Here is a 26,903-nt window from a genome sequence, read left to right on the forward strand (position 1 = left end):
GGTGGGGGAAGCCGGCAGCGCCCTATATACTGCGGCATGTTCGCCCCACTCCAGGGGGCACCGGAGCTGGTCCCCTACGGATACTGCTGAGGGAAAAACTTCCAGCACAGGTGCATGTGGTGAGAGCACACACCTACACTGCATGGATATAACATAAGAACAGCCGTACCAGGTCAGACCAAAGGTCCATCTAGCCCAGTATCCGTCTACCGACAGTGGCCAATGCCAGGTGCCCCAGAGGGAGTGAACCTAACAGGTAATGATCAGGTGATCTCTCTCCTGCCATCCATCTCCATCCTCTGACGAACAGAGGCTAGAGGCACCATTTCTTACCCAGCCTGGCTAATAGCCATTTATGGACTTAACCTCCATGAATTTATCCAGTTCTCTTTTAAATGCTGTTATAGTCCAGCCTTCACAACCTCCTCAGGCAAGGAGTTCCACAAGTTGACTGTGCACTTGATATGAATAAGCACTTGAAGAAGAGAAGGCTGCACTTCACTGTGTGCGACTGAGCTCTTTCTCCTGCAGTGGGGAGAACAGCCCTGCCCTGCCACACCACCCGGGGAGGATAAATGCACTGAAGACAGAGAGATGCTCAGATACTACAATGAGGGGGGCATAAATACCGAAGATAGAAATATTCAGCTAAGAGGCAGCTTGCTTGAAAATACCCTACATTAGCCCAATCATCATCAAGAGCATTATGATGCAACCCGAAGCAAAGAGGAGTGAGCAGTCTAAATGCTGACCCGCCTCGTTCCAGTTCATTTGGAAAGGAACCGCCTTCAAAAGCCACTAAATTCACTATCGGGGCTTGGGGGGTTTAATGAAGGAATCTGCAGCGAAGATTGATCCCGACAGTGAGCCGTGTGAAGGCAAGGACGAGCTGCCTCATCTAAGCCTGTCATTTTAAATCAAAACGCATTTCCAAGCTCTAGGGACTGTTTTGATCATTAACGTAGACGACTTTTTCATCGCTTAACTCAATCAAATTAATCTGAAGTGAAAAACGTGGAGCTGACAAAGGAAATATTTAGAAAGCAAACTATGCAGCATCAAAGGCAATTGGAAACAAGATTCCCAAGGCTACCTAAGTAGCAAAGCCGAGAGAGAAGGCTGGAGAATGCGGCAATGAAATGCACGGCCCAGGAACTGTGTTACAACAAGGTTATATGGGGGGAGGGGTATTAAAAACGGAGGCCGTTTTAACTTGCAACCAAATATCTATTTGCTTCGATTTATGTAGACCACTGGCTTCTTAACAGCCACTTCGGGAGCGTGAAACACTGCCCTACTTACTCCTTCCTTGCTCCTTTCCTGCCAGGGGATTCTGAAACAAACAAATATTACTGAAGGGAGCTGGGCTTCCTCCCAGGCTGGTGGCTATTCGTTCCTCCCACTCTGACCCCGTAGCCACCTCCCCCAGAACACACCTGGCTCAGACACCGCGGATACACGATCCAGCACCGCAGCTTTAATCCGGTCCCCGAGAGAGTTCAAAACGGCACAGAAATCAACCTTGTGCAACTCTGCAGAGGAGGGATTTGATGTGGGGGAGCAGCCACCACAGACCAAACGGGCAGATCGGTGGGAGCCGAGCGGCAATCCTGGGAGGCGGCAGAGCCTGCAGTAGCTATGGAGGAAGGGCCGCAGCATGAGAGGCTGCACTGAGGCCGAGCCCCAGGATGGGGATTGCTGTGCTACAGCCAGAGGCCAGCCTGGGCATGCCGCTGAGCAGAAGGAAACCAGAACTGGGAGAAGAGACTCTGGTTCTGTGCTGAGCTAGGGCAGGTTACTGTGGGTTGGGCTCAAGGCAGAGGATTTAGACTCAGACTTTAAGGTCAGAAGTGACCATCATGATTATCTAGTCTGACCTCCTGCACATCGCAGGCCACAGAACCTCACCCAGCCACTCCCATAACCTCTGGCTGAGTTACTGACGTCCTCAGAGCTTGATTTAAAAGACTTCAAGTTACAGAGAATCCACCATTTCCTCTAGTTCAAACACCAGCAAGTGACCTGGGGCACATGCTGCAGAGCAAGGGGAAACCCCGCACAGGGATCTGTGAAGGTGAGCTGCAGAGGTGAAAAGGTCTCGGCCTTTTATTAATATAGGAAGGAGGCCTCTCAGCAACTCTTCAAAAGGGTTTTGCTGCTCAATTTTTACACCACAAATACAGGTCCAGCCAAGCCTGTTGTTCCTGACAAATATCCCTGGCCAACTGGAGAGCTGAACAACTGATGTCAGCACAAATAGCAAGGCAGTGAGCCCTACGGGCGAAGGATTTCTGTTCAGGCTGGTTAAAGATCTGGGCTGTGTTTCATGCCTGCCACACAGCTTGGGGGGGGCTAAAGCCTCAAAGGTAGGAAAAGTGAAAAATCCACATCCAAGACTTGCAGGGTGGTTCCCAGTAAGACAAGCAAGAGACTTGCCATGACAGCTGTTTAGAAGGTGCACACACAAAAAAGTGCATCTCTTTACAGGAGACTTCAGATACTGCCAAGAAAGCAGGAAGGGCTCAACACCAAGGAAACATGGAGTGCCCCAGGGCTGAGCTCATGGAGCTGGGGAAGGTGGCATTGACGGTAATGGAAAAAGTTATCACCACTGATGTGCCCAGGAAACTGACAGATGACAGTGACATGAGCTGTGACCAAAAGAGCTAACACAATCCTTGGATGCCTGAACAGGTGAATCTCGAGTAGGAGCAGAGAGGTTATTTTACCTCTGTATTTGCACACTGGTGTGACCGCTGCTGGGGTCCTGTGCCCGGTTCTGGTGTCACAATTCAAGAAGGATGCTGAGAAATTGGAGAGGGGTCAGAGAAGAGCCACGAGAAGAACTTAGATTGGAAAACCTGCCTGAGCGTGACAAGTTTAAGGAGCTCAATCTATTCAGCTTAACAAAGAGAAGGTTCAGGGATGACTTGATCAGTCTAAGTAGCTACCTGGGGAACAAGTATTTGATCCTGGGATCTCCAATCTAGCAGAGGAAGCTCTAACATGATCCAATGTCTGGAAGCTGGAGCCAGACAAATTCAGACTAGAGAAGACGTCAATTTTTTTTATTTTTTTGTTAAACAGTGAGCAATTAACTATGGGAACGATACACCAAGGATCGTGATGGATTCTCCATCACTGGCAATTTTTAAAATCAAGATTGGACGTTTTTCTAAAATCTGCTCTAGGAATTATTTGGGGAAATTCTCTGGCCTGTGTCATACAGGAGGTCAGACGAGATGATCACAATGGTCCCTTCTGGCCCCAGAATCTATACTTAGCTCATTGATTATTTATCCGGTACCCACCTACAAGACTTCATGACATTTAACATAGTTCTTTGCATGTTAAATTTGTAGAGTTCAAGAACAGAAGGTATGTTCCAATCTTCTCATCTGACCTGCATCACAGGGGCCAGAGAACCTCACCTCACCCAGAGATTTGACATTTCTAGGATTTTTTAATCAAGCCCATAGCTTTTTTTTTTTTTGTGTTAAAGAGAGAGAGTGTCTTGATTTAAAGAAGGTCCCACGTCCCTAGGTCAATTGATCCAAGAGTTAATAACTAGAAGAGACTTGATGTGCTAGTTAGTGAGGAGAAAATTGGTGTTCAGCTTCTGGAAGTTCCCTAAAGCCACATGCCCAGAGAAGTACCGTGAAGTTCCACCCTCCAGCAAGATGCACTTGACTAGGCCACTGCATAACACAGCAAAGGGACATAGCAACTGTCATGCTTATGTCGCGTGTTTCGGTAGCTGAGCAGGAGGGATTTGAAAAGTTGCTTATCTATCAAACAAACAACTGGAAAGAAGTGACGCTGGAAGCAAGGTGCACGGCGGCAGAGGAGAGGGAGTCTCAAAGGAGTGTTTCTGAAGGAACTGGGTATCGGGGTACATCCCTGGGCAGAGGAGATGGAGGAGGGGAAGGTGTCTAAACCAGGAAAGGGAGAAGGAAGACCAATGAGGATTACCAGCATCTTTGGCTTTGGAGCAGCCCTGAGACAGCTCTGCCCATTAGCTAACCCCACAGGGAATAAGGAGACAGGGGACATGTCCCTGCATTGAGAGACAGATGGGGAAAAAGAGCTGTGGTCTGGGCATGAAACCTCCAGCATCAGTGAGAGGCATGCTTCCCACAGCTCACCCCTGCTGCAGGGGCCCTGAACTGCTCCCCTTCACTGCAATTCTGAGGGGACATCAGATCTGCCTGGAGGCAGAGAACGGATTCCGTGGGAAGCAGAAGCTCCCAGACTAAGTATTCTGATTTCTAATTACAAGAGAGCACCTATTACAAATAGCCTTAGGTGCCCCGACATCAACTACAATCTAGCCCACCGTACAAAGAGCTGTTACCATTGGCTGCCGAGGCATTTCAACCCATTACAGATTTCTACATTCTCAATGCCGCAGCCCTACTGGGGAGCTCCTGCCACCAGACGCAGCAACAAACGTCTCAGCAAACCCACATCCCGCACAATAACGTTCACACATAAATCCGCTCCCCAGTGCCAAGCCCACCTCCAGTCTAAGCTCTGCTCAATACTGGTAACCAGCCCCTTAAAGATTCACAGTTATTCTGAAGACTCACACTAACAGTCAGCTCAGATCAGGGTCCTATTAATTTCAACCCAGGATACAGAAGGACAGAGCCAGCTAGGAGCAAGGACAGAGACGTTCTACCAGGAGCAAACTGTGGAACAGCCAAATTCAGGAGCAAGCTCTAGCAGAAAGTTTGCTGAGATTAATGGGAATCCTTTACTTTGCTGAGATTAAGGGGAATCCTTCATCTTGTCTGAGGCCCCCCCGGCACCCACACAATCTACTCACTCCAAGATGAGCATGCAACATTCACACCCCTCTCGCACAAGGAGCTGCTCCCAGGGACACACCCACTGGCGCACACAATGTTCGCACTAATGCACTATGCATTCTGCTCACGAGCCACATGGTGCAGAGGGATCAGAAAGACAAGCCTTCCTGGCTTCCCCATAGCCGTTAGAGGCCATGCAGGAATGGCACACACCTGTATGGAGCTAAACACGGGTTCTTACAGCTCTGGTTGACCTAGCCGGAAGAGAAAACGGAGCTATTACCAGCAGTAAGTCTACCACGAGCATGACTAATTCAAGAGCAACTTGGGCCAGGACTGATCTCAGGGGACACTCTACCCCCAACACCACCTTGCAGCCCAGCTGCATGACATGATCCATGGAAATGGTGCAAGAACGCATCCATCCAATGCTACCTTGAAGGCGCGAGGAGGATGCCTTTTGGCTGGCATCATCTAATCAGATGCAGCCCAGCCTTTCAAAGAGTGCATCCTGCAACCAGACCGACAGAGCCACAGACTTCCAGCCTCGTGTTTCAGAGCTGCAGCCCTTAACCTCACACACAAGGAACAAAACACTGCCAGACCTGCTTCCAAAACAAACCCCAGGCTCCACTCGATGAGGGATTGAGGTGCTTTTAAGCACGTAATTAAGACGGCTTCAGTATATCGTGAGCTGCCTAAGTGCCATATTTTCATGTAAATACTTCTTGGAAGAACCTGCATTTGCCTAAATTAAAAATAAGCACACTTGTTGCTAATGAGCTCTGTGGAGACAGCAGCCCAGCCAGGGTCTCCAGCACACTGTCATGGGTGTAACAAGAGGATACTGGAATAGGAAATGGGCTGCTCTGAGGGAGAGGCCTCCACCCTCACAGAGATACCTGTGACAGGGATCACTCTTAAAGCAGGCATTAAAGCGGCGGAGCCCCAGGGCCCACACTGGAGTGTTATTGACATATTATTAAAATGCTTTGGAGCCCAATTAACTGCGCTTGGTATTTATCGTCATTCCACCTGCCCTGAAACAGGAGCTGCAGGCACTCAGAGAAATGGATTCAAAGGGTTTTGCCTGCTTTCATCATCGCTTCTCTACGTGCCCCGGCACCTCGGCTGGAACTCTGCCTGCAAAAGGACAATTTCTTCCAGCGACACCTTCTCCCCCAAAAACCCCCTTGTGCAGGGTTATTCTAGCTGTTCTGACGCCAGGGAAAGAACCCCACTGTGCTGCATCAAGGGGAGACTGTCTACACACCAGCCCGTACAGCCTGCCTGTCTTCCTTCACTCAGTACAGCATCAAGCAGTCAGCACCCTGACGACAGTGGGAACTAGGCCACGGACAGATAATCTTGCTAGACAATTCCCTTTAACACCCTATCACCACCCCTTTCCAAATGCCAGTTACTGGATGAAACCTCCTTTTAGGCTCACATTGGCCCAGAGATCTGGGGTCTTTAGGTCAAATTCCCTACAGCCATTTCCTGAAGGAGACAAGCGACAGACTTTTCGCCACTTAAAAAAACCCTGCAAGTCTTTTTAATATATAAACAAGTCTCTGAAATGGAAAGATGCAATTAGGCATGGAAATAGTCCTCAATGAGCAGCAATGAGCTGCCTTACTATGGAGGAAATTGATTTATTTGACCATTTTATGTGCATTTGAAAATTGCATCCTGAGCATGTGCATCGGTAGTAAAGTGCGTATTATACTCTTCATTCCCCAGAATGGCTCTAAACCAGCACAGAAAAACAGGCCAGGAAAACAAGGAACTAGAGGGGGATGGAAATAAGGACATTACCTGGTACCGTAGAAACAGCACGCACTAACGTAACTGAGGACTGGATCCTACCACCACGCGGGGACAGAGGTAAGGTGGAGGTATTCAATGTCTGCACTGTGGTGGCTCAGAGCCCCCACTGCGCTAGGTGCTGTACACACACCGTAAGAAACAGTCCCTGCCCTGCAGACTATCAGCTAAACAGGCAACGCAGAGAAGGGAGGGAAAACAGAAGCACTGAGAGAACTGACTTGCCGAAGGTCAAGCAGCAGGTCAGTGGCAGGGCTGAAAATAGAACCAGTATCTCTAGGCTGAATGCTGAATCATGTAACATTAACACTGTATGCATCTTGTCATAGCAAGCCAGGATAGCTTCCACAGTCAGTCACTGGGGTGTAGAGCCACGTATGCTCCGGTGACATGGAAAGGACGTGCCCTGGGACTGTAGCCCAGACCTCTCAATGTTCACTGCAGCAGATGGTTGAAAGCGAAACTCGAAGGACAGAGGAACGTACTGCACAGCATGCAGCCAGCTACACAGGAACAAGCGGCTAGTTCTTCACCTGTGCGTTTTAAAGAACCTTAGAGCTCAAAGGGAGCTTGCTTGCTTCTGTTTAGCATTGGGGCCATTTCTTTGGCAAGAAGCCCTCTTCCCACCCCTAAAACAAAGGGCAGCACGACTGTATCTCTCGCCAGCACCTTCTACTCCCAAGCGCTTACGGGGCTGGGATTCTTCACCATCCCCTAAGCACATGCAGCCGTGTCTGGAATGGGAAAGCAGCAACAGCGGTCGCGCCAGACAGCTGGAGGAACAGAAATTCTATTCTGCTCCCTGAACTTCTCCTGGGACACACTCAGAACAAGGGGAGGATAAAGCTGCTGTGAAATTGAACAGCCGCCAAGGGGTGGGTTCCCCTCTCATTCCCAGGACCAGCAGCTCCAGCAGCGCAGCGCAGCACCCCCCCCCCCCACACACACACACACACCTCACGGAGGCATCAACTTTGCACAATGTAATGGAGAGCGCTACCCAACGTATTTTCAGCACTTCTTCCAGTAGCAACTGGGTTTTCCTTGGTCTAAGTCTGCTCGGCCCATGAGGTCCCACGAGATGGCAGCTCTCGCCAGCTGGTCTGCAGGTTGCTCCAACAAGCAATTTCTAAATCCTGATCCAGTTTCTTACCTTCTTTCCGATGAGCTTCTTCCGCAGGAACTCCCGGGCCTCAAACATGTATGGAATGTCATAGAGTGGGCGCAGCTTCCGGTTCTTGTCCTGCAATGAAGAGGAAAACCCAAATAAGCTTGGTAGCAGCGAAAAGTGAAGGTGCAGCCAGCCAGCCAGCGCACTGCACAGGAGGCCCTGAGCAGCAGAAGGGGCAGCAGCACAGAAAACAGGGGAGAGGCTGTCCCCTTGGGCTCTAGCTATTTGATCCTGGATCATAAAGGCTTGACTACACAGTGAATTTGACCAGAATAGCAACTGAGCAAGCGCTACTCCAGAATAAGCTCCCCATGTGGACACGCGATTCTGGAATAATTACTGCACTTCCAAAGTGGAGCAATTATGGAATAAAGTGATGGTATTCCAGAGCAGAGTGTGTCTACATAGGGAGCTATTCTGAGCAACTTTATCAAGTAGACAAGCCCCAAGAAGCAGATTTGAAGGATAAAAATTTACCCTCATCCTCTCTTCACCCCTCCAGCCAGCATAGGACTGTCCCCAGCAGCACTTCTTCCAGTTTAGCCTTAAAGTTTCCCATGCAACAGAGACACCTCCCGCACCCACCAAGAGACTGCTCCTCAGCCTGGCCTATCTTGTTATCAGGAGGTTATTCTTGATACTCAGCCTCCGTTTGCCTTTACTCAGTTTTGTCCAATTCCGCCTAATTCCAGCCCCTCTTGCCCGGGGGGCTTACCCCCGCAGATCACATGACCAGCCACACCCTTCGATCATTGCTTAGCCAGGTTGGTGGCTGGCAGCTTCCTCATTAACAGATCTTCTCCCACAGAGACACGAGCCTCCCATTTCACACACACAGATACAGTGCCCATTGCTGGTCAACACTCCAAGACCCTGCAAGAGGCACTTCCGCGTGGATGCACAGCGCAAGAGGCTGGAACAGGAATGAACAGCGATGCACTGTGGCACCATCTGAAGCCCCCTGCCCACCAAAGCCCCATCAGTCCTGGCAGCTAAGCAGGGGTCACCCTTCGGCCTCTACCCACATCAGACTCAGATTCCAGCACTAGCAGCCACAGAGCTCCTTGCCTTTTGGAGCAGCCTCTCAACGGAACAGCAGGTTCGACTGGTTTCTCAGGAGAACTCAACAGCAGCTCAGCGATTAAAAGGGTGGGGGGCTCAGTTTTATTGCAGGAACCCACTGAATCGTGCAAATTTTCACACTCATCTGCAAGGCTGGAGCCCACTGCATCCAGGCTTTACAGCCCGGCATGTCTCAGTTCCAGATTACACAGCACCCCGAGCATTTCCGACCGGAGGGAGGACGGAATCAGAAGGCCTCTCATTAAGAAGCCTTTGCACACAGCACCTTCGTTCCCACCCATACTGTTTTCACCTCCCCACCAAAGCACTAAAAAGGGCTCCTTAATTAAGGTAACCTGGCAAGCTCAGTGCACGTCCTCCGCTCACACAGGCTGTGGTGGAAAAGTTGCTCGTTAGGCAAGCTCATTATCGGCTAGTGATTAATAGCACTCCTGGGATGCGACACCAATGAAAAGGAATCGCAGGGCATCTCGCTGCATACCAGTTACCGCTGTCTACCAGCTGCTTAAGGCATCTTGTGGTTCTAAAGACCCTTCAAAGAGCAAGAGGAAAAAAAGTTTCCAGCAGAAATAGCTGCCATGCAGTCAGAGCGGGCGCGGGGGGTGGGGACACAAAACAGGGAGTTTTAACAAGGGGAAAGCTAGAAATCTGAATGCAAATGCATCGGCAAGGCTAGTAAGCAGTGAATGGCTGGGAAGCACTATTAACGCCCCCTTGCAATTGGACCTGGAGAAGTCCAGGGAGTGAATGAAAGTACATCAACTTTCTTAAATCTTTGCTGTGAGCACTACTCCCACAAACTCATCTCAGCTCCCAGTGGGCAAAACCTCCACTGGCAGAACCCCACCAACATCCAGTCATGGACCGGCTCAGAAGCGGGGGTCAGGGAGAGTGCACGGCCCTCAGTTCTAGAGGGGGTCTCCCCCCTCGACCCACAGCTTAAAGCCAGCTGGTGGGGACATTTGCATTGGAACTGGCCACACCAGTCACCTTAAGGCCAGAAGGGACCATTATGATCATCTAGTCAGAGGAAGAGGGGTCCAGTCTCTGCTCCACCCCAGACTTCCTGGCACCCGTCAGGAAAGTCACTGTGTGCCCCGAGCCTCAGAGACCACGTGGAAAGCAGGGTAAGAGCACGGCCCTACCTCGCAGGGGTATTGAGGGGATAAATACAGTACAGAGTGTGAAGCGCTCAGATACGACAGCGATGGGACAGACAACCTGACAGGCCACGGAGACCTCGGTCCGCCATGCTGCTCACTACCATCTCCTTGTACTCCCGTCTGTATCTATCCATTGCCTCTCATCTCAGGTGGCCTGTGAGCTCTGTGGGGCAGGGGCTGTCTGTCCTCAGCCCCTAGCACAATGGGGTCCTGCCCATGACTGGGGCGCTGAGGCGCTATGGTAATAGCAATAAAAATAAAGCTTTCCTGATCTACCTAGCACAGGCTACAGAATCGCACCCAGGGATTCCTGCAGGAGGCAGGATTACTGGGGGTTCAAGACCACAGCTGTGTATAGGAGGGCCCAATACTACCCACAGGCAACAGAATCACCTGGAAACATTAATGGGTAGACCAGCAGTTCTCAAACTTGATCACTTCCTGTTAGGTTCACTCCCTCTGGGGCACCTGGCACTGGCCACTGTCGGCAGACAGGATACTGGGCTGGATGGACCTTTGGTCTGACCCAGTACAGCCATTCTCATGGGGGTCAGCACAAGCTCCACCCTGACCCAGGGCGACAGGGCTCATGCTGCTGCCCCATGTCCCCCCCACATGGGGCGACAGGGCTCAGGCTCTCCCCCCCGACATGCCACGTGGCAACTCTGTTGTCGGGGGTGGGGGGGAGGGGGTTGTGGTGCAATTCAGTTTAAGAACCCCTGGGGTAAACCAATGCAGCTCCCTATTACAGCCATTAGAGCGCCTTAGTTTCAGTCTGCTCAGGACTTGATCCCTGCTTGCAAGCTTCCTCTTACACTCAGAATTGTGACTACTTCTGCATCAGAAACTTGTTTAAGACAATGTAAGCGAATGGGTGCCGTTTGGGAGGCTGGAGCCCGCTCACTGCTCCCAGCCCACGGCTTGGAGTTACAGCAAACCTCCAACTCGCTGGAAAAGAACTATTACACCGTCTATTTCATCCTAGAACATACAACTCAGACGCAGGCCCCTGACCTCCCTAAGTCTGCAATCTACAGCGGATCCTGGCTCATTAACAAGGATTTTCTGTTGCAGCCCAAGGAATTGACATTAAACACCAGAGAATGTCTCACCCAACAGAAGACGCAACCCCAAGAGCAAAATCTTTAGGATCTGAGCCGCTCAACAACTGCTTGGCACCTGCTGAGGAAAATCAAATGCACGGACAGAAACAGGCCAAAGTAGAAACAGAGGCAGAGGTTGAAACAAGTGTCAAGGAAATGAGGAGTTACTTGGTCGATCCAGTTGTGCACACAGCTCACCTGTAAGACTGTGCAATCACCCCACTCCTCCCATTGCTGTTGCCTGCCACCCTCACTTGTGTCTCTGGGTTCCAGCCCCCAGCGTCACACTCACGGCAGGTAAGGCAGCGTCCTGGGCTCTGGAATTCATGGAGCGATATTGCTCCCTATGACAATGATAACAGGCGCTACAGGAGTGAGTTTAATACATACTATCTAGGAACTAAGGGCAGAGACTGGGTGGTCACTTGTAACCAATGCAGGCTGGGAACAGTCTCTAGCAGCTGCAAATCAGAGCTCTTGGGTTTTATTCCTAATTCCACCATACCCTTGGACCAGTCACCCCTCTCACTGGGTCCCCAGAGCCCAAATCTGTTTCCCTTGAAGTCTCAGTACAAGACTTACCCGCTCTCCTAGGCTCTCTTTGGGGAAAGGTGAGAGGGAAGGAGGATGAGTGGATGGCACAGTGTAGGCAGAGCCTCAGTTTCTTGGGGGGCGGGGGGACCATAAGAGGGAATCTAGAAGGGTTTGTCAGTGAGCACTGGTCCAGTTTGCCATCATGGGGTTTTATTGCTCCAGACTGTATGCAGGCCCAGGCCATGGGATGGGCACCTTGCAGCACGTCTAACTACAGCGCTGGACTGCTGGACTAGCCCATCTCGGCGCTCTGGGGTCCAACAGGCACTGGCTGGGCTGCAGCGGGGGGTTCAGCATTTACGCCTCAAGCTGCAGGGTCCGAGTAGGAGCTCTAGTGTGGGACAGGCATCTCTGGGTCCTCACATGGGCCAGTGCTCAGAGCAGCAGCAAACTGCCGGAACATCAGCCATGTCCAGCCCTTAGCTGGGGGGGAGGATCGGACCCCAGAATTAAAGAAGTCCTATGTGATTCCAGCCACCAGAAGCAGCCTGGTAATGGGGTAACTCCAGAAGAGTCCGCACCCCCTTAATCAGCTGTGGTTTGCCAACCCTAATTCTGAGCACAAGACTGGTGCAAACTGCAGGCATCCTCACTCTGCACACGGATGCTGCCCCAGAGCCCTCTGCTCTTCTGGGCAATGCTCCCACCCTCTGCCCAGAGATGCCAGCACAGAGGGGGTGGGGGCTGCTGGGGGAGGAGGGGGCGCACTGGCTGAGGGACAGATGTCCATGCCAAGGCACATCAAGCTCAACTACTTTTTGTTTATGAAGCTACTTTCAGAGGCAGACTGGGACTTTATTTTACATGAAGGTCTTACAGTAAAAACCACACTGATGTTTACAAATAGGGACACTTCATAACCCCCAGCAACCCACGACTGTGATCTACTGTGACCCAGATTCAATTGTTCTATTGTTCTGCCCCTGAAGTACAAGCTCCTATGTGAGAAGACTCTCACTTCACTCATCCTGCCGGGACAGGTCTGTTAAGGTGGATTGGCACCCGCGTGCCCCTGGAACCCAAGCTACTCCCTGTCTCCCCCTTTGCTAGGGAAGCAAGCTGCTGCTCCTTGCCCATGCCTTCCAATGTCACCAGCTCTGAGCAAATACAAGCTGCAGCCTTCTCACCGCGACCCAGTGCCAAGAGCTTCCCCCAGAGCTAAAGGCAACATATTGCAGGAACAAGGCTCCCTCTGGCTGGCTTCCAGTCCCTTCCAGGCTTGGAACATGTTCCGCAGGCTGCACGGCCATGCTGCATGGCAACCCCTAGGTAAGCATGCTAGAGAACATGGACAGGGCGGCAGACCTCAGCCCCCCGACAACACGCTGCTACTGCTTTCCCCCGACAGACACCGTCACTTGGGCATGGGGCTGCCCAGGCTTCCGATGGGGGTCTAACGCCACCCTCAGGTCAGCAGCCCCACCAGGAGTTCGAGGCTGTAACCCAGGGGTCGGCAGCCTTTCAGCAGTGCTGTGCCGAGTCTTCATTGACTCACTCTGATTGACACGTGCCGGTCATACATTGTAACGTTTTTTAGAAGGTCTCCATCTATGAGTCTATATATTATATAACTAAACTAGTGTTGTATTGTAAAATAAACAAGGTTTTCAAAATGTTTAAGAAGCTTCGTTTAAAATGAAATTTTAAAAAATGTTGATCTTACGCTGCCGGCCTGCTCAGCTCGCTGCTGGTCTGGGGTTCTGTTCACCTAGACCAGCAGCGGGCTGCGTGGGGCCGGGGGCGGGGGCTGCGTGGGGCCGGGGGCCGGGACCCCAGACCAGCAACGGGCTGTGCGGGGCCGGGACCCAGAGGGCTGGGGGCAGAGGGCGGAGGTGTCGGGGCAGAAGGGGGCTGGGTATGGGTGGGGGTGCCAGAGTCAGGGCTAGGGTTGGGGGGGGGGGGGTGAAGGAGTCAAGCAGAGGGCTGAGTGTGTATGAGGGAGGTACAGGGCCTGGGGTGTGTGTGGGGCTCAGGGCAGAGGGCCTGGGGTGTGGGAGGGGGGTCAGGGGAGAGGGCCGGGTGACTGCCCCCTTAAGAACTCCCAACCCCGCTGCTCCTTGTCGCCTGACTACCCCCTCCTGGGACCCCACCCCCTATCTAAGCCTGCCTATTCCTTGTCCCCGGACTGGACTCTACCCCCTACCTGTTCCCTGACTGCCCCGACCTTATCCACACACCCATCCCCAGCCAGACCCCCGGGACTCCCATGCCTATCCAACCACTCCACACCCCCTGACAGGACCCTCAGAACTCCCGACCCATCCAACCCCCGCCACTCCGTGCCTGCCCCAACCCCTCTCCACACTCCCCACCCCCAACAGGACCCCCAGAACTCCCAACTCATACAACCTCCCCAGCTCCTTGTCCCCTGACCACCCCCTCCAGAGACCCCCCCCACCCTAACTGCCCCTCCCTGAACCCTCCTTGCTCCCGGTCCTGACTGCCCTGACCTCTATCCACCCCCTGCCTCCTCACAAATCCTGGGACTCCCATGCCCCATCCAACCCCCCCTGCTCCTTGACTGCCCCCTCCAGAGACCCCCGCCCCTAGCCACACACCCCCCAGGATCCCAGCCCCCCCCATCCAACCCATCCCGATCCCTGTCCCCTGACTGCCCCCAGCCCTGGGCCCCTTACCATGAGGCTCCATGCAGAGCCAGACGCGCTGCTCCGTGGGAGCACACAGTCCCGCCACGCAGAGCGCTGTGCACATGTCAGCAGAGCTCCGGTTGAGCATGGAGCATGTCTGCCTCCCCACGGAGCCAAACATGGCCCTGCGGGAGCACACAGGGCGGCATGGCTCCAGGGGTGGGGGGAGCGTTTCTGCCTCCCTGCGGAGCCAAACGCTGCCCCGCGGGAGCGCGTAGCCCCAACCCCCCCAGAGCGCTGCATGCAGCAGCAGGGCTCCGGGGCAGGGGCCGGCAGCTTGCTGCGCTCGGCCCGGTGCTCCAGCCCGGGAGCGCGGACCCCACGGCTTGCCGTGCCAGGAGAGAGGGGCCATTTGCCCACCCCTGTGCACAGCTATGCTTCTGCTCCCTGCCCCCGCGGGGGGAGCAGAGGGCAGAGGAGAGCGGGCCGGGCAGGGCAGGATTTTTAATGGCATGCTGGAGTCCCGGCACGCTCCAGCGTGCCATTAAAAATTGGCTCGCGTGCTGTCTTTGGCACGCGTGCCATAGGTTGCTGACCCCTGCTGTAACAGAAGAGACAGGCCCCTCCTAACTTCAGTACCAGGCAAACTGGTTGAAACTTAACAGAATCATCAGGCAGAGAGATGAACACAATTTGATGGGGAAGAGTCAACACAGCTTTTGAAAAAGGAAATGCCTCACCAATCTATTAGAATTCCTTAAGGCGGGAGGGGGTGTCGTCAAACATGTGGACAAGGGTGACCCAGTGGACAGAGTGTACTTGGACTTTCAGAAAGCCTTTGACAAGGTCCCACATGGAAGGCCCTTAAGCAAAGTAAGCAGTCACGGGATAAGAGGGCAGGTCCTCTCATGGATCAGTAACTGGTTACAAGATAGGAAACAGTAGGAATAAATGCTGTTTTCACAGTGGAGAGAGGTAAATAGTCAGGTCCCCCAAGGATCTGTAGTCGGACCATTACTGTTCAACGTATTCATAAATGATCTGGGAAAGGGGTGAACGGTGAGGTGGCAAAGTTTGCAGAGGATACAAAATTATTCAATATAGTTAAATCCAAAGCTGACTGCAAAGAGTTCCCAAGGGATCTCGCTAAAATGGGTAACTGGGCAACAAAATGGCAGATGTAATTCAATGTTGATAAATGCAAAGTAATGCATATTGGAAAACAATCCCAACTATACAAAGCCCATCACTTTGTATAAATTAGCTCTTACCACTCCAGAAAGATTTTGGATTCCTCATGGCTAGTTCTCTGAAAACATCCACTCAATGTGCAGCAGCAGTCAAAAAAGCGAACAGAACATTAGGAACCGTTAGGAAAGGGATAGACACAAAAAATACCATAACTACACAAATCCATGGTACACCAGACCTCAAATACTGCATGCAGTTCTGGTCGCCCCAGCTCAAAAAAAGCTATAATAGAATTGGAAAAAGTAGAGAGCAGGGCAACAAATCTGATAGCGGCGTGGAATAGCTTCCACGTGGGGAGAAAGTGAGAAGATTAGGAATGTTCATTTTAGCAAAGAGACAACAGAGGGGATAGGATGGAGGGAATGGCTTAGAGAACGTGTAAGGAAGGGTTATTTACCTCTTCACACAAACACAAACCAAGAGTCACCCAGGAAATTAACAGGCAGAAGGTTTAAAACAAACAAAGGGAAGTATTTCTTCACACAACAGTCAACCTGTGGAACTCGTTGCCAGGGGATGTTGTGCAGGCCAAAACTATAACTGGGTTCAAGAAGAATTAGATAAGTTCATGGAGGATAGGTCCAGCAATAGCTATTGGCCAGGAGGGTCAGGGATGCAACCCCATGTTCTGGGTATCCCTAAGCCTCTGACTGCCAGATGCTGGGACTGGATAGCGGGGATGCATCACTCGATAAATTGCCCTGTTCTGTTCACTTCATCTGAAGCACCTGGCACTAGCCACGGACGGAAGCCAGGATACAGAGCTAGATGGACCACTGGTCCAACACAGTGCAGCCATTCTTATGTTTTGTTCTTCCTCTCTTACAGGAAGGGGTAGGTCACAGCAGAGGTTCTCAAGAGCTTGTTGTGCGGCGGTGTAGCGCTCCCCCTAACAAAGAGACACGGATTCTATGGCTAGGTAGAAAATGAAGACCACACCAGAAACCACAGTTGTGTAGTGACATCACAACATGGCCTCCCCTTCTCCCAATGTGCAGTGGGAGAACGGCCGGGGACTGCTAACTAGCATTGCCTCATGCCACAGGCAGGAAGAAGCAGGGCAGGTCTTGAGTCAGCGCAGTTTCCTCGAAGCGAGGCCACAGAGCTGAGGAAGGGCGCCTGGACTGGATGCAATGAGCACCCAACTGACGGACAGTTCCTCACTGGCCAGCAAGGCTTCGGAGCAGAGGTGACCTTTTAAACACTGGAACCCATGGCAACAGCTATTCAGAACTGCTGGCCACATCATCTGGCTGGGTGATGCAAGATATCATCCCAAAGGTCACATTTGCATTTACAGAGCTCTATCAAAGCCCCTTACAGAATACCCAAACTGGGGCCATTTTGCAGCCTGTGGAAATGCAGCCACCTCTGAGGTGGAATGCAGCAGCTGTTCACTTCCTCCCCTTGGGTATCACACAGCATTGCCATGGACTTTTGGACACTGTGCTCAGTTTACAGCTGCAAGAGGGATGTAGAGTAACTGATTTGCCCATGCCAGAACTGGTTCTGACCCCAAGCCCAACGCACCAACCCCTGAAGGAAGAGTCACGGGATTTGCACCGGAGGTCAAGAACTCTGGCTCACGTCTCATCCATAAGCCCGTTCCCGCAGCAGAGGAGCCTGCCCCAGCATGATTCGGGGAGTCTGTTCAGTACTGACACGGGAAGACCGTCAGTTACTGAAGCTCCACCATCACTTCCTGCTGGCTGTCTTTGGAGCTCTCCCAGGAACCGGCCATGCTGAGCTGGCAAGACCAAACTGAGTTACCAGGCAAGGGGAGGCAGCTAGAAAAATCCTCCCAATAGCAGCAGCTCAGAGCTGCAATTTTACATGCACATTCCCACCAGGAGTCGAACCCAGCTCCCTGGGCCAGGAGGCAGTGGCTGCACAAGCAGATTCCACCTTTCCTGGTGCATCTCATTCACTCATGGTGCCCACTAAAGTGATTGTTTGACAAACGTAGTGGTTCACTGCACAGTCATGGTTACAAATATTTCCTGGCGACTTGCCAATATTAACAGTTCCACTGTAGCAAAAAAAAGGAAGAAAAGAACCAAAGCAAATGTAGGCACTTCATCTCTTTGCAGGGCCTCTGCCCGTTATCTCTAGCACACAGCCTTCGATTCCATTCCGCAAAAACTCTCACAAAAAATTAAACCACCATTTTCATGATCATCATGTAAAAAGGGATTCTCTTTAGAGACTGCTCTTCTACTCAATTACACCTTCAATCACAGACAGCCCATTTCAAAAATCATTTGCCACTGCTTGCGAGGATACTATTAGCAAAAAAAGGAACCAAACATTAGCTTTGAACTGTATGGATTTCAGCAGCAACTGAAGTGTTTGAAGACTCAAAAGCCATTATGAGTAGCAAGCCATGTGGTGCTCTCTCTCTACAAGAATTTTGCAGCTATAGCAAAAAGAAGCAGCGCTGTCTTTTATGGACCTAAACGCCACAGGAAAACAGTCAGTGTTATTGGGGGAAAACAAGCTACTCTGCTAGGAGCAACGAATGCTCTGTCACAGAGATAAGACTTCAAGAAGTGAGACTCCTGTCAGCCACCTCCCAACCCCAACATGCTGAGAATTTTGACTGCAGAGTGCTAACAAAATTCGAGCCAGCACACTGGCTGGAATTCTTGCACAGAAATCGTTGGAGGTGCCACACTCGTTCTGCCTTAGAGAAGGCTGATCAGACTGCCCAGAACACCGAGCCCAGCTGGAGACACCTCAATCCCGTTGGCACTCAACCCTGGTGCTCAAATACCACTAGAGACAAAGTGAAGGGGCCGCAGAGCAGAAGTGATGAAGGGGAAGGACTGACTTATTAGGAAGACAGAAGAGGAGAGAGCTCAGCTAGGCACCTAGGGAGCATCCAGTGCTGCTGAGCCACAGCGTTGACAAGCAGTAAATTAAGAACAGTAACAGAAGTAGATTCTGTTCCCATTCTCATGGGGTTCAGTATCTTATGATGCTTAGAGGTTCTCTATTTCCCCACCACTCCCGACTTTCTTCTCAGCTTTGACCAGCAGGGAGGTTTTGCATCTGACAGACTGTTCCACAGGTAAGGACCAAGTGCAGAAAGGCCTGGGCCTCCAGCTCCCCAGACTTTCAAACCCTGGTTCTAGAAGAGAAACCCCCGACAATCGCAGGGGACTCAGGACATGGAGTTGGCGCCTTTATGGGCAGGTCAGTCCATGGAGTGCACAGAGCACTGGTGCGATGCATTCTCAGCAGTGAGCCCTACTCACAAAGAAAATTCCTGCACCTCGGACCAGCTGGGGATTGACTGGTCTTGTCTATCTGGCAACAGTCCAACACCTGCCGTAGTCTGATCATCAGAGGGCAGATGCTGGGAGCAGCTAAGAGCCTGGCTAGCTCCTCCAAGCATTCCCCTCTTCCTGCTGGCATCCCTGCCACCTTGCCCAGGCTGAGCCATAGCCACGTCTACAACCAAGCGCTCCTCTTGCTCGCACCAGTGTCTGAGTCGGGGGAACGCAGCCGGCCGCCATGCCTGCAGAGCAATGGCACAGGCCTCGACTCCTGGGGCACTGAAACACGGGCAGGGCCTCGGTGAACATGCTGCAGCTCCTGGAGAGATGAGCTGGGCGTCACTGCCTCCATCTGTGACTGGCACAAAGCAGCACAGGTGCCAGGATCAAGCACGGAGCAAGGCGGTGGCAGCAATCACAGGCTGCCAGCCAGAGGGCAGAACCTTGCTCCCCTTAAGAGACATGTCTGGGGAGGCTGGGCACATAGCCAATACAGCCAGCTGCCTTCTCCCTCATCCCTGTGGGATGCAGGGGTTTTGGCCAATAATGCTGGTGGACAGTCATCAGGCAGACACCTCCCAAGTCCTTTTCTGAGTGGGAGGACATCGGCCCGTAGGGCGAGGCCATTCTAACACAGCCGGGACGAAGATTTCTCTGAGCACCCCGGGCGATGCCACTGATCAGCTATGGAAGGGGAGGCGAACGGCACTGTGCGTCACACCACTTGGTGAACGTCTTGCAACATGCAGCAGGGACAGATCACCCGGGCTTGGAGCAGGAGTGACCTGACCACAGGGTCACAAACCAAGGGCTTTGCTGTGGCTGCTTTATGCCACAAGGGAAGTGCAAAACTCAGCTAAGGGAGACAACAAGTCTGTGTCCCAGCAAGCAGGCACCCAGGTGGAGGGCGTTAGCAGGTAACACGGGAAGGATGGAGCTCATTTGGTTGGGCTGAAGCCACCCCCCCCCCAGAAATAACACCAAGTGCTCAGTAGGCGCTCTCTGTGCATAGCACATTGGGCCCAGTCTTGGACTGGAGGCTCTAGGGACTGCTTCAATACACACATCTGGTAATGAAGACCCAACACGGAAATCAGGAACAGAATGAACTTGTCCAGTGTTTGAAAGGGGCGGGGGCCAGAGTGCAAACCCAGAGGACCCTGAGAAGCGCCTCTTTGCTGCCGCAGCGCGGGAACCTGAGGGAAGAATAAATTGAAAAGAATGAGATAAGGACGAGCAGCAGGAAATGAATCAGATGGGAGAGAGAGTGAACAAAGACGCAACAGCAATTTCACTCCACGTTTTTCCATAATGAATGAGCCTTTGATACGGTTTATTATTTCCTAGGCAGGCTGCGCCCTCTGTGCCTCTCCCTCCCCACATCCCAGGTCGCATCTCATTGGGAACTTCTGCCCACGCCCAAGGCCTGGGGCTGGGAGTTCGGACCTCAGCTGCGATGGCTACAGATGTACCTAGAAAAGCCAGCACCCCAAGACCCAGCAGGACACTACCACCTCGCCACTCCCCCCACTGCAGCGCTAAGCGCTGGGCACTCAAGGACATGATGCCGCGGGGGGGGGGGGGGGGGGATTAGTTCCATAGCTCCTGCTGGTTGGTTTGTCAAGGGTTTTGAGCATTTACTCACTCACTGGGACTGCTCCCACTCTCCACTCCTGTTAAACCGAGGAGCAGAAGGCTGAGGAAGCCAATCCCATCCAGATCAGCGGGCCATGGTTAAAACCAATGACTGCCATCATGTGAGGTCTCTTTTTGCTAAACCAACTAAATCTACTACAAATATCTATGCCAGGAAACTGGCTTTTGCTTCTTACTCAAGCAGTGAATCTGATGCCACCTGCAAATGCCAGGACAAGAGAATCTAGGACAAACAATTGGTGCTTCACGTTACCTAGCAAAAGAAATGTGTGTCTCTTTTTTATGATGCTTTTAAAATAAGAAAGCAACAGCCACTTTCTGACACCACATGAAACCAGTCACAAAAACAGGCAGGGTGAAAAGGGTCTTCAAGGAAGATGGGAGGGCTGCAGAGTCCTTTGTTCTGGAATGGCTAATTTACACAGATATTAAACTGACATGCAATTTGCTGAATGAAAGACACTTAATGTGCAGCTCAAATGAGCAAATGAAAGCAAGAAGGAAAAAAATAATTAGTGTTGCCAAACAGAAACCTCGCTTTACCTCTCCAACCCCTTATCCCTTCAAGCTCAGGCATAAATACAAATCTTTTGCACAAAGGGAAAACTGCTTTCAAAAAAAGACAATTTCCAAATATGAAACCAGAACTAATGGAGATCTGAATGCAGGCTCCTCTGAATGGAGAACGGGAGTGACTGTAGGAGTCTCCAAGAGAATGGCACATGCCACTCCATTCCCTTCCGGAGTTTGAGTCTGGTCAACTGGATCCAAACCTGCAATTTCATAACTAACTAGCTGACCCCCCAAAAAAGTTTTCTAGCAATGGAGAGGGACTCCCTGCCCCAGCTAAACAGTAAATCTATTCAGATCAGACATTTGCATTATTTGAAATACAGGCTACTAGCCAGATGAAAGCCTTCCAGTGCAGTGCACTGCCACGTTTCCCACAGCTCTGGAGGCAATATGAAAATCTGACACTCTCCCTGTCTCATGCAGCAAGCAATGCAGACAGCCCAATTCACAGGGTAAACCCTTTTGCATGAGGGGACGATACATTATGCACGCGTTCCTCCCTCTCCTTGGAGAGAGAAGGGGAGCAGCGAGGATGTAAGCGTTTCCATTATTTAGCTGGTGCCAAAAAAATGTCCAGCCCCATGCCAGATCTCTAGTCAAGCCACGCGATAAATCTTGCAGTGCTTCAGAATTAATCTGAATTATGCTGTTGCAAGGCATGAAGTCTTCTCCCAGATGCTGCTTACTCGCCTTGCCAGCCTCGGTGCTCCAAGGTCTAAATCAGGCTACCAGTGGCACATTTTATCCTCCAAATCCAAGGGACTTTCGGGCTGTATTTAAAAATGCACTCAGTTCACCTCTTCCCGTGGTGGCATTCCGGGGGCACTCTCGTTTTAACCCTGTGGAGCAGAGATGACTAACTTCTATGTCACAGTCCAGCGCCATAAATCAGTGGATTACAGCAACATCCATCACCTCGCTGAAACTTTGGGCAGAGCTAGCAAATGAAGTCAATGGAACAACAAATAGCCCAGACAGCCTTCTGATACAGTACACTGCTTGCATTGCAATTTCAGAGCCGAATCGCCCCTCGCTTTCCCTTTCCACCCGCACAGGCGACACAGGACAGCAAGGATTTAACACTGATTGTCCTGCTAGCAAGAGGGCGGAGGTCGCTACTGAGAAGCGGAGAGATTGTCTAATTTTAGGAGCTATTCCCCATGTTCAGTCTGTGTAACAGCACAGCAAGGCTGCTGGCAGCTATTGAGAACTGGGAGGCAGAGGTCAGGAGATTGGCCCTTTCACACCTAGGCACAGCGGACTGTCCCCAGAATTCCCCTTTTGGGAAGGCATGCGCTGATTGTTTGCACAGGATCCCGCTGCCCTGCACACGGCCCCAGCTATGGCCAAATGGAAAAGAAAACACAAACACCCATTTACTGATAGCCCCTTGGTGCCAAATATTTATTTTTTTAATGTAGACCGTGACCTCTGTGTGCATCATGCACTACAGCAGACCCTGCCGTGAACATTTTATAGCCAGGTTGCCCCTGCTTTTCAGTTAATCCCAATGGGTTTCCAACTCGCCATTTCAAATTTTTATGAGGACGAAATGTCCCCAGGGCATTTTTTTATTTTTGGCCAAGAAAAACGAATAAGTGACATTTTGCCAGAAGCAGACATTAGTGACAGTGTCACATCATAAGGCAGCAGGGTCCAGTGGACAGAGTCAGGAGACTGGTGTCTAGTGCATAGATTGCACCACTGCTGTACCGTGCTGAGCATGTCGTAAGCATTCAGCCAACTCTGAACGTTCTTCACACAGCGCACAGTTAATCTGTGGAACTCCTTGCCTGAGGAGGTTGTGAAGGCTGGACTATAACAGCGTTTAAAAGAGAACTGGATAAATTCATGGAGGTTAAGTCCCTTAATGACTATTAGCCAGGATGGGTAAGAAATGGTGTCCCTAGCCTCTGTTTGAAAGAGGGTGGTGATGGACGGCAGGAGAGAGATCACTTGATCATTGCCTGTTAGGTTCACTCCCTCTGGGGCACCTGGCATTGCCCACTGTTGGAAGACAGGATACTGGGCTGGATGGATCTTTGGGTCTGACCCAGTATGGCCACTCTTGTTCTAAAATCCCTTCTAGCCCCTTGTGCATAGAGTGCAGCCTCTGTGATCACACGTCTATCAGATATCAGAGGGGTAGCCGTGTTAGTCTGGTTCTGTAGAAGCAGCAAAGAATCCTGTGGCACCTTATAGACTAACAGACGTTTTGCAGCATGAGCTTTCGTGGGTGAATACCCACTTCTTCACAGAGGCACCAGATCAAGGGTCTGCATCACCACAGACCATGTTATTGCAGCAAAGTAACCCTTTTCAGAGCCTCCAGAGAGGCCAGTCCTGTATTTCACTGATTCGCTCAGCTTTGGGGCTTTACATCAGACTTTAAGCGCATGGAGACCATTTGTAATTTCATAGCAGCCTGCACTGCATGAGACCCTGCAGCTTCTCCAGAGCCTCTCAAAACATGCAGCACAGAATTAATGCTGACGCTTCCCACCACATCTCTCTAGTGTATTCCACCAAGCCCATGGGACGTCCTGCTCTGAAGAGCACGTGGCTGTATCAGAGACCATCCCCACTCGAAACCAAAGCTAAATATGTTTCTATTTTGCTGGCTGCTGTACCAAGGGTCTAGGTACAGAAAGCACAGAGCAGGTCACCAAACCCTCCTACTGCTTCAGCTGAAGCTTTCCACTTCGCTGTAATAAACTGTTCAAGATGCCACATCAGTGACCGTTTCTATGCAGATGTGATCACTCTTTTTTCCCCAAATACTGTATGTTTCTACATGTAATCGATTCCCCTTTCACTTGCCTGCTGAGTCTGCCTAGGTATTTATCTGTCACCACTCAGATACTTATACGTCCCTCGTCAAAGCGTCTCTGCACCTCCAATCATTAATGGATTTTAGCCTGTGATGTAGGAAGTGGCATCCTTGTTTTACAGAGAGAGGAAGGAGGAGGATCCAGGGAACTACAGGCCAGTCAGCCTCACCTCAGTCCCTGGAAAAATCACGGCAAGGTCCTCAAGGAATCAATTCTGAAACACTTGGAGGAGAGGAAACTGATCAGGAACAGTCAGCATGGATTCACCAAAGGCAAGTCATGCCAGACTAACCTAATTGCCTTCTATGAAGAGATAACTGGCTCTGTGGATGAGGGGAAAAGCAGTGGATGTGTTATTCCTTGACTTTAGCAAAGCTTTTGATACGGTCTCCCACAGTATTCTTGTCAGCAAGTTAAAAAAGTATGGGCTGGATGAATGGACTATAAGGTGGATAGAAAGCTGGCTAGATTGTCGGGCTCAACAGGTAGTGATCAATGACTCCATGTCTAGTTGGCAGCCGGTTTCAAGTGGAGTGCCCCAAGGGTCGGTGCTGGGGCCAGTTTTGTTCAATATTGTCATTAAAGATCTGGAGGATGACATGGATTGCACCCTCTGCAAGTTTGCAGATGACTCTAAACTGAGAGGAGTGGTAGATACGCTGGAGGTTAGGGAAAGGGTACAGAGGGACCTAGACAAATTAGAGGATTAGGCCAAAAGAAACCTGATGAGGTTCAACAAGGACAAGTGCAGAGTCCTGCACTTAGGACAGAAGAATCCCATTCACTGCTACAGACTAGGGACCGAATGGCTAGGAAGCAGTTTTGCAGTAAAGGACCTAGGGGTTACAGTGGATGAGAAGCTGGATATGAGTCAACAGTGTGCCCTTGTTGCCAAGAAGGCTAACGGCATTTTGAGCTGTATAAGTAGGGGCATTGCCAGCACATCGAGGGACGTGATCATTCCCCTCTATTCGACATTGGTGAGGCCTCATCTGCAGTACTGTGTTCAGTTTTGGGCCCCACACTACAAGAAGGATGTGGAAAAATTGGAAAGAGTCCAGCGGAGGGCAACAACAATGATTAGGGGACTGGAGCACATGACTTATGAGGAGAGGCTGAGAGAACTGGGATTGTTCAGTCTGCAGAGGGATTTGATAGCTGCTTTCAACTACCTGAAAGGGGGTTCTAAAGAGGATGGATCTAGACTGTTCTCAGTGGTAGCAGATGACAGAACAAGGAGCAATGATCTCAAGTTGCAGTGGGGGAGGTTTAGGTTGGATATTAGGAAAAACTTTTTCACTAGGAGGGTGGTGAAGCACTGGAATGGGTTACCTAGGGAGGTGGTGGAATCTCCTTCCTTAGAGGTTTTTAAGGTCAGGCTTGACAAAGCCCTGGCTGGGATCATTTAGTTGGGAATTGGTCCTGCTTTGAGCAGGGGTTGGACTAGATGATCTCCTGAGGTCCCTTCCAAGCCTGTTATTCTATGATTCTACAGGGTAGATTCAAATGACTTGCTCCTCATCACACAGGAAATATGGCTAAGCCAGGAACTGAACAGTCTCCTGAATCCCTGGCCAGTGCCCTATTCACTGGAGCATCCTTCCTACCAGTCACCATCTATATGCCTTCATGGACTCAAGTCTCCCATTTAGCATCCTGCCTTCATCCCAGCACAGAGCTGGGTATTTCCTTCACCTCCAAGGGCTGCATTATTGTAGGCATCAACTCTTGTGTGGGAATACACATTCGGAACGCAAACTCTGGCTACTTAACCAAAACTGATTTTTAATTGTCTTCCTCGGAAACGAGCTTGCAATTAAGCCTGAAAAGAACTTATTGTCCAAGGGTCTTTATGAAACCCAAACAAGTTCACAGTTTAAAGTGTCAAGGTAAATATCACTTCGACCCTTGTCTTGCACGCCACATATTCAAAGCACTCCACAAACACTAATTAATCCTCATGAACCAACTCCAAATCTATTGCTAATTTAAGTGTTCGTCTGGCACAGGCAGTTACAGTCTACATCCCACTGAGCACAAGGTTTGAGGAGGAGGATGAAAAAAAGCAGTGTGATCTTGTGTGGATGTTAAGCGGAAACGTAAGCCCTAACCCTCCCACCCAGGTCAGCGTCAGCACAGCCCGGGGCTCCAAGATGCCAGTGCCAATTAAGGTGAACAGAGAAGAGATCAGATAAAGCCTGTCCTCCGTTAGTTATCAAACAACTAACCCCTGCTAAGTTAAGAAACATGCAAGGAGGGAGATTACAGCAGCCTTATCCACTTTGCAGGCGACTACAGCAGGTGGCGGAATAAGATGTGCTTCCGGGGGGGTCACTATTCCAAGAAATGAACCCCGCCACACGGCTGCTTTATTACACGTCCCTACAGTGGCACAGCACAACAGGGCCCTGATCCTTGACTGGGGTTGTCGGGACCCTCTGCTCAAGCTAAGAAAGAGATTTAGGGCAAACTTTCCACTGAGCTACTGTTTTTGGTGGGTCAAACTATCATTCCTGGCATTTTGATTAGCGATTGAATTATGGTTCTTAAGAACATTTTTATTGCCTGGAGAAGTGGAAACCCTCTCTGGAGCTAGAAGTGAAATGATGAAAAGCCTCTTCTCAAAAGCAGCTGCAGCCACTATGGAAAAAGAAACAATTCAAACCTTTGCCTTAAAAGAAAATTATCTCCAAAGCCATGCACACCTCCATTCAATTTATGCTCGGATCAGAGTTCAGCAGCTATATGTAGCCAAGTCTGGACAAGGTGCCAGGTCTGCCTTATTGCCTAGCTACACAGGTGCACACGCCGCACCCAGCCGAGCAGCACTGCGCTCGGCCTTGCGTGCAGGGAGGAAGGAGTCGTGTATTCATCAGAACCAATAATGGTCTAACAGCATCCGGAGAGCTTCCTTCCAGATATCAGCCCAGTGCTGATCACCAAAGAGTTTCACGAGGCAAGACAGAAAAGTCCA

At 50.9% G+C, this 26,903-nt stretch overlaps 1 protein-coding gene across 1 annotated transcript in view; it reads right to left on the minus strand.

The window, feature by feature from the left end:
* SND1 (staphylococcal nuclease and tudor domain containing 1) overlaps window positions 1–26,903 on the minus strand; it is a 475,599-nt gene that overhangs the window by 307,302 nt on the left and 141,394 nt on the right. The window contains exon 11 of the mRNA XM_045027292.1: window positions 7,792–7,881. Coding sequence (XP_044883227.1) covers window positions 7,792–7,881 — 90 coding nt within the window. The remainder of the gene's footprint in view (window positions 1–7,791; window positions 7,882–26,903) is intronic.

Source organism: Mauremys mutica, chromosome 1 (assembly GCF_020497125.1).
Source record: "Mauremys mutica isolate MM-2020 ecotype Southern chromosome 1, ASM2049712v1, whole genome shotgun sequence".
Classification (NCBI taxonomy): Eukaryota; Metazoa; Chordata; order Testudines; family Geoemydidae; genus Mauremys; species Mauremys mutica.